Genomic DNA, 12,793 nt, shown 5'->3' with positions numbered 1-12,793 from the left:
ATTAAAACATAGCCTTGCATAATATTATTCTTACTAATATATTTATAAGAGCGATACATGACTTTGAATTAGATTGGCACCGATTCTCAGAGATTTCAGAATTCAGACGGGAAAAAAATCAAATGAGAGGACATATTATAGGAAAAATTTATAATTGACAATGAATGTGTAGGACTTAGCTTATTGTTTGAGGTTGGTTTGCACCTTGAAAACTTTAAATCACTCATGACCATTAGCTGTACGAATAATTTATGTAAAATAAAATATTATTTTAGAAGTTATGAAGGTATTATAAAATGTAGTTGTTCTTTAACCCTGGTCTCCCTTATTAAACTATTATATTTACCACAAAACGGCAACTCATTTTAATGAAATTATACCGGTTCTGTTTTCTCGTTTTATCGGTTTCAAAGTTCTTAGTAGAATTTTTTTTTAAATATTTTTCTTTTAAAATCTGGTTATTTTATAAGAGAATGGTTTTCATGTTTGGTATGATGATAAATGAAGCTTCGATATGGTATATATGAAAGTTTTGGCTATACCTTTTATTATCTGCTCCTTGGCATTTCTACCTCCTTACCACAAGAAAATTATCAAATAATTATGTTATGAAGCTATAAGATTTTGTATGGTTTAATTTTTTTATAACTCCTCACTTCAAAAAATACATATTTTAGAATTTTAAAATATAGCACTTGGAAATTATGTATTTTTCTAAAATTTGCCTGGTTTGTATTTAAATTATTAAATTTTAGACGGTGCCAGCCATATAAATTAGATATCACTCTTGATCATTTTTATTAAAAAATTTATTATAGATCATTACAAAGTTGTCCTTTTATTACTTAAATATTCGTTTTATCGTTACTCAGTCATAGTAGAATAAAATTTTAGTTTAACTAAAATGTTAATATTTAAAAGAGATTAACAAATACAAATAGCTCGGATTCGCAAGACCTTTTCCCATTACAGGGTCTATTGTTTGGCTGATGCCTTAAAATTTATTTGTTACAATTACGATTTATGCATAAAATTAAATTTAAACACAGAATTTGGTAATCCAAGTATTTTTATCTCATTGTAGACACATAATTTTCGGGTTACCCTTGATTTTCAAAATTTATTTTATATATAAACCACAGTGTTAAACGATCCCTTTTGAAAAGATTGAATCAAAATAAGATCAGAATTGAGATTTTTACAATTACATAGCCAATAGATAAAATATTATATTTTTTTAATGAGCCATTTTTGTTGCCCTAAAAATTTTGGAGCATACGTTTTAAAAAAATATTTATTTCTAATATTTTATTTATTTTTACGTTTAAGTAAAGGAAAAATTAAAAGGATTAGCATTGATTAATATATAAGTATCTATCAAGATTCTCATTATTAAGGTACCGACTACAGGCTTTTGCCAAAATTGGAATCAATCCTGAGATCGTGATCTTAACTATCCATAACCGATATCCAGCTTTATGAAAGCTAATAAAAAGTGAGGAATGAATTTACTAATAAAAATATGGGAATTTTTGACATAACAGAAAAAAGAATTATTATTAAGGAAATTTTAAGAGATTGTTGAAAAATAAGTAACAATTTAAAAAATTTTTCAATCTAACATTTATATTAAAAAGTTGCACCATATTTATTAGAAATTATTACAATTAAAAGTTCTTTAATGTAATACAACTTCTGTATTGTATAGTTAAAAATACAAATTTGATGTTTTGCTAAATGTGTAATACCTGAGTTAAATCATTTCTACTTTTTTCCCAAAAGCGTTTATTACTTTATATAAATCAATATTGGACCCCATGGTTAATCTTGAATATCGTTAAACTTATTGATATTTCGAAAGATCCCAAGATTGTTCTCTACTCTTGCTAGTATTCTATGGCACCTATTTTTTTAGTCATGGTTTTTTAATAAATTCATTTTCGGGATTTTATGCTTGGAACGTTTTATCCCAAATAATTTAGTTTTTTTAGCTTCTGCACTTGTCATATTGCATGGATGGCGCGTTGCCGTATTGATATTGGAAAATCTTATAATGCTTGGATTATATTTGTTATTGATACAACACGTTCTCACGTGATGTGCGACGGGATTTGACTCTTTCGATACAAGATCGTCTATTGTGAGATCCTCAGCATCATTTAACGGGAAATTTGATTCAACTATCATATGTGACGAACTGTTATTATCGGAAGTCGTATATCGAGATTCGGTAGTATCATCAGTTGTATCCATTTTGCATTTATAAGGGTGGAGTACATTATATGACGGCATCACTTCAAATTTTCTCTTAGGGACACAAATATCAATACTATCTCCTATAAATGTGTTTATATCTTCTGGCTCTGAAAAAACGGATCGATTTGTTAGTCCATTTTGATGTTTATTGACTGGACAACTTAATTTTAAATTGTTACTAGGATTTCCTTCAAAAATCGGATTATCAAGTATTCGAAATCTTAACGAACGGTGGATTTGATCTTGAGCAGTGTTAGAGTGGCTCGTTATTTGTGACAAAGGAGTTAGGGAAAATACAAATATTTCTGATTGGGATAATCTTTTTGAGCTGACAAAATTTTTATCGGGCTTATCAAATTTATGTAAATCAAGGCTCGGTCGATTCATATTAGCAACAAAATTTGTTGGTGAGGATGATAATATGAATTTGTCATCATTCTTTTTGTCAAACCAGTTTTTATTATTAAATAAGTTATTTAATGAAGAATGAATAGAGCGTTCGTTATAAAATGTAAACTTTTTATTTAAATTTGTTGAGGAATTTGGATCTACACCTGAATCTTCTTTCCCGTTACGTTGCTTTATGTTCAAATTTATATCGTGTAAAGATTTCATGATTTCGTTAAGCTCTTTATATAATTGGTTAGCCATTTTGAGCTTTATCCTGTACTCTTCTTCTAAATCTGTATTATATATTATAAAGAGATCTAATAAAATATCTTAGTTTTTTATTCATTATACCTTTTTTGCTTGTTTTGTTTAATGTATTTTTACAAGAACTAAATAGTGGAGGTTTAATGAAAATATTAGGGTAGTTACAATCATTGTTTTCGTCGATGAATTTTATTTCATCCATGTAGTTCCTTGTGTTTGTCTGAGATAATAAGCTTAATCCTTCATTATCACAATTATTATGTTTAATCTCAGCACTTGATGACTTATTATGTTTAATCTCAGCACTTGATGACGATAATAATTTGTTCCAAAACGTATTTTCTTCGTAGTTACATTTTCTTCTATTATTGAGCATGGCATGTGATTTTAGGGTTCGATGCCCTGGTAGTAAACTGGTTTTATATCTGATATTCATCCAATCTGTGTCTTTATCACCATTTGTGTTGATATGCGTGAAAATGATAGATTTTTCGGGCATCGAGGGTTTACTATTCGTCGTATTATATGGTTGATTTAACATGACAAACGGTTTAAATTTAGATTTGTTAAGATATTCATTTTCTAAACTTGAATTGATAACCTCTTCTTTCCAGCATTTCTAAAATGATAAATCAAATAGTTTTTAAAACTTAATATTAAGGAACTTGTAAATTTAGATATTCTGTGGAATTCATGCGATTAATTTCATTAGCAGCAATATCTATATGCATTAGGATCTGTTTAAAGGATGGTCTATTTCTAGGCAAATTATTCCAACATTGAATCAAAAGTAGCTTAATCCCTGGAAAGCATGTCGTGGGTATAGGTAATGAGAGAGTTCCATTACCTACTCCCCAAATGATAGCGGAGGTGTCTAAGTTTCTATAAGGAATCTCTAATGTCAGAAGTTCCCATATCACTATTCCATAGGACCTATTAATATATTCAAAAATAATTGTTAGAAATGAATACTCTTGAAAAATTATATAACTTATTTTATAAATCCAAATTAATATATATATACCAAACATCCACTTTTTCTGAACAAGCTTGATTTCGAATAATTTCCGGTGCCATCCAAGCAGCAGTGCCAGTAAAAGACATTTTAACGCTATTGATTTTGTCAAAATGTTTGGAGTCTTCGAAATCTGAAATTTTCAAGATTTCGTCGTGTGAAACTAATATACTGTGGAAAATAAATTATTAAAAACATTTGGAAAATGTATGTTAAACTTTGGAGATTTAAGATCTCTATGGACAATCCCATTCTCGTGTAAATAATTCATCCCAGAAGCTATTTGTTGAATCCATTTAATAAATTTTGTGTTTGAAACATTTTCACTTTCCCTCAAAAACTGAAATAACTGCCCGTGCGGGCAATATTCCATTATAAGACAGTAGTTGGAGGACCACCAACAAGAACCACTAATTGAATATTTTTTAATTGACATTACTTTAATTAATATCCATAATATTAAGCCGCTTATATAAAAAGTTTTTTTTTTGTCTATAGTGACATTTTTCAGAAACATAGTCAGTAGTCACATTTTATGAGAAACATAGTGTTTTCTTTTTGAAAAACATTTGTTTAGTGTCTTAATTATTTTGAAGAGTTTTTTAAAACGATAAATTTTATGAAATGTAATAAATCATTATTTGACCACTTTTATTCTTTAAAGATAGTAAAGAATAAAAAAAATTAAAATAGAAGAAACGACAAAATATTTTATCCAAATTAATGATAAAATAATAGTAGAAATTTACAAAATAATATTATATAGGCTCTAATCTCAAAAAGATCTAAATTATCTCAATATATTGAAATTCATAAAAACATTTAAATAATATATATTTTTATTGCCAAAAAATAACAATTGCTTAAAGTGGTCACTTTTGACAGGTAGTGACCTTAATTACAGGGACGAGAACCCTCCTTCTAAAAAAATGGTCGGGTTTGGTTGGTTCAGGTGGGTTCAGGGTTCGGAGACCAGAAAAATAATGACTTATTAAACATCATTTTTTTTTAAAAAATTTATTTTAATTAGTATCACCATAAAAATAATTTATCATCATAATTATAATATATTACAATACAATTTAAAAATTTACTAAATATAACAAAAATAATTACACGAAAAAATGATCAAAAAATGTTTTTTTTAAATTAAAAATTCAATTTTTTATTAAAATTCATATACAAATATGATAAAATCTTATTATTCAAAAATTAACATTATAATATAAAGAATATAATAAAATATAAGTTAAAAAAAAGATTGATACAAATGTATATTTTCATAAAAAGAAAAAACATTTTAAAAAAAAATATCAAGTGGCGAGGTCTTGGCCATGATGTTTTAAATATTTGATAATTAGATCTAATTATAGATACGGCAATTTTCTGCTTGAGTTTATAAAATGGAGAAAGGTATAATTTTTTTATTGATTTGGATATTATTTCGAAGAGATCTAATGCCGCTTGTCCAAAAGAGCAGGTTGATGTAGCTGCTATGGGAACAAAGTGGTTGTCAAGGTGTGAGTATTTTATATTATTTAGAGATTCGGCTTTGTTAAGGGGATCATGCGAATTATTAGATTGGGCCATGGGATCAATGCAGTTAAACTCCCACATTAAAGGCTTTCCCATTAAAAAAAGTACGATTGTTTTGCCGTCAGTGCGTTTTTTATCTAAAAGATGTCGGTTCTAAAATACAGGGAAAATTGGCTTTATTTAAAAAAGAAGCTATTATTGTATTTATTTTATCATGTCGGCTGATTTTTGATATAAATTTACAGTGGAGAGCGTGTCTATCATACGCGTCTGCCGATTGATTGCATTTAATGCAAATATAATGGTCTAGGAAAGGTACGCCCAAGCGTAAATTGATTGCATAACAAAAAAAGTCGTTATCTATTAGCTAGTTATTTAAAATGCAGGGATATGAATCTAACCATTCATGGCCAGAGTTGTTGAAATTAAGTGATCTTAGAGGGATTTATATTGATGATCATCACTCAAGTTGAGATAAGCTAAGGAACGAGATACCAATCCTTGATCCCAATCTTTTTGCTTCGTTGAATCTGGTGGGGCTGTGTTTGGCAAGACATTAATATTCCAACAATGTAAGGCTTCATCTAATAAATTATCTTCATCCATGGTAATAATTTGCGAGGTAATATTTTTTACTGATTTGGTTGATGATATGAAGAAAACAAGGGCTATACTTAATGCCGATCTTAGGCCTAGTCCTCCAGATTTACAAGGGAGAGTTGCTTGAAGCCATGAGTTAGAATCAAGTTTGAGGTTTAACTCTGTCATCATTTGTAGTATCTTTTGTTCGTATTCTTTTAAAAGAATTTCAAAACAGAAGGCACCAGAAGTTTTTAAACAATACTGTATTTGTGGTATTAAAAGGGCCTTTTTGAGAATGTAATATGCTTGATGGATGGGTAATTTTTTTAAGATCGATAGTTTGGGGAATAGTGATTGAAGGTGCTTCTTTAAAATATTAAAAACTCCCTTTGCATCTCCCAATGGGGCTCCTAATATACTGAAATCTTGTAAGGGTGTCAATCTAAAGTTATCTAATATGGTGTAAGATGGAGGCGGAGAAGGATAAATTTCGCATTTATTTATATTTAAGGATAAATTAAGTTCATCAAAGTGTTTGTTGATTATATATAGACAATTCTGGATTGAAGAAATGGTCACCGATCAATCGTCAAGGTACCAAACGTGTAGATTGAGTTTGCATGAGAGAGCAATACCACTTATTAGGTGTTTAAGGGTATAGCAAAAAAGTAGTGATTCTAATGGGTCACCCTGTTGGAGACCTTCTGCAGAATCAATAATAAATCATTAAATTTGAGTAAGGAAGGAATCTTGAACCCGAAATTTTAAAAAAGGGTTTGAGTTCAGCTAAACATTGAGGGTTCGGGTTCAGGGATTTGGGTTGGGTTCTCGTCCCTGCTTAATTAACAATTTTTATTGTCAAAAAATAATAATACTATTTTTAAATAGACCCTTTTATCACAAATCAAATTTTCTTTTAATTCTTAAAATATATCCAAATTAAGCATTTTTTTATTGAAAAAAAGACACATGTTTCTGATAAAGGACACTTATATAATATGGAATGTAAAATTTTAATATGTTAGAAATGCATTACGAAATAAAATGTTATATAATCATAAAATTGCTATTTGGTTAAGATTAGAATACTTTTATTCCACAGGATATTTTGCCAGCCAAGAATTTATCGTTGGACATTATTTTAGGCTAGTCTAATAATCAGTTCATAAATAGTTTTTAAGCTAACGATTAATCTCAGATGAAATATTACAAAAAGGTTTCTTATAAAGTATAAAAAGAAGCCTTATTACTAAAATTTGATGACATTTGCGTGTTTCAATTGTTTTAGGTTCGTTTCCATAATTTGCGATCCAAACTCCGAGCTTAACATGCAATTCCTGCTGCTATTTTTGCTACAATTGATACTATCCTTTGACCTTTTTTTTTTACCTTGAGAAATTTTGCTTAAACAGACATCTATTTTTTTGATCGCCACGATTTGTCCTTTGTAATTTGCTATAAAAACAACACTCTGAGAGCCACTGCTTAACCAGCGTATATTTTTCAATTTTTCGAAAGGAATGCACCAGTCATCTCGAGCAGCAACTATGTTAAATAGAAAATCTTGGTGAAAATGGCATGTAAATATATAATTACAGGGCATGAAGTTATTTATAATGATTATAACAAAAAAACATAAATTTTTATCTTGTTACATATATAAAGAAGTAATACTTGGAGTCATTTTGTTAGGCAATTGTAACTAATTCCCTTAGCGTGATAGATACAGGGATAGTATATCAATTAGGCACTTATAAAAATTTTAGCCATAATAATAACAAATAAACTGAGGTTTTATTTTTTAATTTTATACTTTACATATTCGAAGGTAGGATAATTAATTATCTTCTCCCTATATCCCCGTTTTAAAAGATGATTTCGTATTAATATGGAAAGAATAGGGTTTCGGAAATATTTCAGGTATAATATTGGCAGTTTAATAATTCCTTATAGAACTCAGATACTCATTTTTAATAAGTGGCAATAAATTTTGTTGATTATTTATTTATTTTTATATTAAAACAATTTTAAAAGGTTATTTATAAAATAGGAAAATACATATTTGTTTTAAAATAAAAATATGATTGATTAAATTTTCTTCTTTTGATCATTTTAATATCATGGCATCGCTAGCTCCACGAGCTAAAAGCGAAACAGTATTTTATTTGACAACTCAAACTGCTTTTTGTTAAACATGTTAGCCTAAACCAAGATTTTATACAATTCGCTATGATTGTGTTGATTTGTTCGAAATAATTCATTTCGCTTAATTCTGGCATTGTATAAAATATTATATACATACTTAAATTTTAAGCATCTTGAGCTCACACTTGCCACACTATAGAATATACAAATTAAGATATCATTTATAGCTAAAGCTTCATAACATAATTGATTAATGTCTATAGGTTGATATTAGAATCCTAAAATAGATAACTAATGACTAACGTGTTCAAAGAGGATGTCATTTTTGGCTTGAATATACATAAACATATTAATTTAAATTTATTAAATCATTTTAAACAGATTATTTTTATGCTATATGTTTTCTCAAAATCGGTATAATATAATCAAAATTAATTTTAATCTTATAAGTTAGTTTAAAATTTTTATTATACATAAATAAATTAATCCTTCATAGCTCATGTGAGGTTATGCAGTCGTAATATTCAGAAAGACAATTAATTTATATTAACTAAGTTATTTTTTATTTAATGGTTTCTAAAATCAATTTTTATATACTCCCTTTTAATAACTTTCTGAAAGTTATAAATTTTTCTTGTCTATTTTATGAAAATGGAAGAGTTTGAAATCATAGCCCTAAATGATATTGATGATACATCTTAAAATCTAATAACCCTGTTGCTATAGTATTAATAGTATTGCTGTTAAAGATTTATTTATAAAAAATATTCATAAAAAACACAAATTTAATAAATAAGTTTCAACTAAGATATTTATTCAAAATCTCGATATGAAATTTAGAAAAAGGAAGGTCTGAAAACCGGTTTCTATAAAAGCAAATATCCAATCAATTTTTTGAAAAAATTCTGCGATTGACTAATTTCTTTATTCTCGATGTTCAAGATGTGATTTAGAGTCTACTCAAAAGAAGATAACTATAAAAATATTAAAATTATATTATTTATAAATTGATATGTTAATAGTCTACTTATTTTTTATGAAGTCTGAAAAAAAATTAATTGAATTTTTCTCAGAATTTTTAAATAAGTGGAAACTGCATTACAGGCACAGGATAGGGGAATTCAAAAAATTATTAATTGTTCATTATTTATAATCTGGCAGCTCTTAAAAATATGATATTAATTAAATTATTCTCATGATTAAAATATAATTGAGTCAGGCCTGGTCAAGCGAGCATACCCCCCCCCCTCCCCCGAAAAATACCAATCGTGACTATTATTTCATTTCTCAAAGATCTTAATTCGTTCTTCTTATTTGGTTTTGAAGGGCTAACAGATGAAATCAATAATATGTCAAACTCAAGGATAGAAAGAAATCCTAATTACGGTTTTATGATATTGATCAGTTTTCCTTTTCACCTGACTGTGAAAGGAAGAGCCAGGAAATGAAGACAATCATATGTCAAACTCAAAGATAAAAGAAAATTCTAGTTTGGCTTTTGTCTCCTTTTTCTTATTGTGTGATTAGGTGGAAGATATCAGCCCGAACCGAACTCACCCGTAAAAATTAAAATTTTAGCTTGGTCCGCAAAATAATTTTGCACAAGTTGTCCAACCCGCCCGGCCCGTAATATGAAGTAAAAAGACATACATTTGTCTAATTGTAAACTTTAAAAATATTGGGGACTTTAAGGGCCGTCCAATTAATATATTTTGCTCAAATTGTCTGACCCGAAGACCAGAACGACTTTTAGAAAGCAGATGAAACCTTTATCTTGTTCGTTAAACCTAGTCTTTTTATAAGATTGTTTGCTTTGGATATAGAAAAATGAATACAATATTCTAAACTCTTTTATACAATATATTTATTTTATATTTTATATATCTCATTTTCATTTATACTTAATATTTTAGTGTTTTTTGTCAGTATCAGTTTCTTTAAAAATTTTCCTGGGGAATTTTACATATTTAATCTTATATATAACCAATCTTTGATGATGATAATAAAAAACACTCGATAGCATGATAGCTTGAATCGAAATGGGAGGTTGCCTTTTTGGGCAATGAAAGCATAAATTTTTTTAAACCTTATAATATAATTTCAATTATAGTTTTTTTTAAAAAGTGTGGGGGGGGGGGCTAGTATCAATTAAAAAAGGTGCATCAAACAATCTAATTAAAGAAAATTGATTTTACTTGTTTTAGAATCATCGAAAGTGTTTTTTTTCCCTAAAACAGTCCAAACAGGTTTTAGACATCCTATAACTGTTTTCATTTAAATTGTAGTATTATATATATTTAGATGAATAATTCAAGATATTTATTGATCTTCCTTAACATCGATGAATATGGATTCATAGTTATTTTTTCCCCTAATATAAAGTTCGGGCTACAAAGTGAATAATTGCCAAATTTCTATTTGAATTACAGGGGTATGAAAAGTTTATTCTTCATAAATTTAAATTTGGTTAAATTTTATAAAATACTGAAATAATAATTAAAAAATTTAATAAGTGGTTTTATATCAGTATTCATAATTTATTTAGATTTATAATATTTTTAAATATTGACGTAAAAGTAAAAATTATATAACCATTTCAATAATCATTTTTTTTAAAAAACTTTATTCAATAATCTCAAATCATTTTTTTATATATAAAGAGCATCGAGAATGTTATTATAATAAAAATAAATAAATAGTATAGACTCAATTATCGATTTTAGACATAGTAAATAATTTTAAGTTAAATTTGTCCAGTTTAAAAGCCTATTATAATATTTAAAAAATTTTTATCGTTAATAGCATCATTTTATAATTTAATAATATTCACTTTTTAATTTGACGTGCGAGTGATCATATCGGGATTTTGATTTTAATCGTCCTAAAGCTATACTTTAGAACGACTTCCTTTTAGATGAGCAATTTGTCTATACTGAGAAGAAGAAGAAGAAAAAATATGATCCCTTTATTTGTTTTATATTTATAATGTTTAATATTATTGTTATTTTTTGTTATATTTTGTAAATATAGAAAATTCCATATTTCTTTTTCTATTATCTATTTCAAACCCCCCCCCCCCTCCTACACAAAACCTTTGTTTTGTTATGGAGTGTCAATAAAAATCGATATAACTCCTCATTATATCACTTAGGGAAGAAATAATATAATTATTTATTATTTGATTATTTCACCCGTGAATATGTTGTGAATCAAAAAAAATAGTGGTGTTAGTGAAGGACAATTGAACCGGTCCCGACGGTCTACATTAAATTTTAAAAAAGGGACAGGCTGCATTTAGATTAAGAATGGAATCTATTTATTTTATCAACCAAAATCGGCCAGGTTATATCCTAGTTGAGATCTTCATAACTTATTTGTATAACCATGGGCGTAATTGGGGGAGGGCAGGGAGAAATTCCCCTCCCATTGGAAATTTGCCTGTTCTCGTAAATGTCATTTTAATCTAATAAAAATCCCCGCTCTCTGCCCCAACAATGTAAGTATATCGCTATAAAGAAAAATTAGTAAACATTAATAACTTTTAAAATAACGACTGTAATTCAAAATTTTTAGAAATAAAGCCTTTTTCTAAAAAAAAGTAAAAACCCTAAATAATTTTTATAAAAATCTAGTATAGCCAAAAGCCGACAATAAGTGTACTTAAAACATCCAATAAAATTTATGGGGAGGAAACCCACCTAATAGTGCTTCCCTCCTTGCCAAAATCTTGGCAACGCCTATGTTTATAGGTATGGCAAAAATCTTGCAAATTTGTTTGATTTCGATCTAGAAATCCAGGTTATAAAGTTCTTAAGTCTGTGTTACTGACTTTTCGATTGAAATGATAATTAAAATTATGAGCATGCTTTAGAAATATTGGTCATTTAATAGATAATATTAAATTTTTTAATTTATAGTAGTTCAAACTTATTTTTTGGCCTTAAATTCATTACCATTGATTTATTATTTAATTTTTTTACATCTTCATTATTTTCATAATTTTACAAGGGAATAAAAATAACACGGCACGAAAAGATAATTACTTCATTCATTGATGCTCCCGAATTACGTAAATGTACCTCATCTTTCTCGAGGATTTAATTTATACCATGTGTTTTCACAAATATATCGACCCATTTTCTTATCGCGGACGGTAGGCGCGGTCTGAAACCCAGACCCATGGGATGGACCGGGCGAAAATATTTTCGGGCCCGATAACTTGTGCAAAATATTCGTACGGGCCTTTTTCTTCCTTCCGAAAAAAATATTTTATTAGGCTGAACTGAAATTTCGGCCTCTCATATCTACTTAAATACTAATTGAATAATTGAATTATTCTAATTTAATTCTAAAATTCAAATAGAATAATTGAGTTGTTCGTTTTCGTACGAATGAATAATTAATTCATTATTCCTAATAATAAAATGATTCGATTTGAAAATTTAATTTTTCCATTCCAAATTTGTAAAAAAATTATTCTTTTCAGATAAAATATGAACGACGGACAAATTTTATAACAGATAGAAATAAAAGCAAGACAATGTTTTTCTATTTATAAGGTATAGAAGAAAATTAATATCCTGGTAGATAAAATAAACTTAAAAA

At 27.8% G+C, this 12,793-nt stretch overlaps 1 protein-coding gene across 1 annotated transcript; it reads right to left on the bottom strand.

Annotated features, from left to right (window-relative positions):
• Nucleotides 1-1,911: 1,911 nt before the first annotated feature.
• Nucleotides 1,912-4,361, bottom strand: LOC135924316 (probable serine/threonine-protein kinase DDB_G0276181). Its single transcript, XM_065459370.1, has 5 exons — nt 4,144-4,361; nt 3,935-4,096; nt 3,576-3,843; nt 2,998-3,529; nt 1,912-2,939 (listed from the first exon to the last, which is right to left on the bottom strand). The coding sequence occupies exons 1-5, from the start codon at nt 4,359-4,361 to the stop codon at nt 1,912-1,914; spliced, it is 2,208 nt and encodes a 735-aa protein (XP_065315442.1).
• Nucleotides 4,362-12,793: the final 8,432 nt, after the last annotated feature.

The sequence above is a fragment of the Gordionus sp. m RMFG-2023 genome, chromosome 2 (assembly GCF_954871325.1).
Source record: "Gordionus sp. m RMFG-2023 chromosome 2, tfGorSpeb1-WG-v2, whole genome shotgun sequence".
NCBI classification, from domain to species: domain Eukaryota; kingdom Metazoa; phylum Nematomorpha; class Gordioida; order Chordodea; family Parachordodidae; genus Gordionus; species Gordionus sp. m RMFG-2023.
Note: the sequence above shows the minus strand (reverse complement) of the source record. Positions and strands in the feature narration are given on the sequence as shown.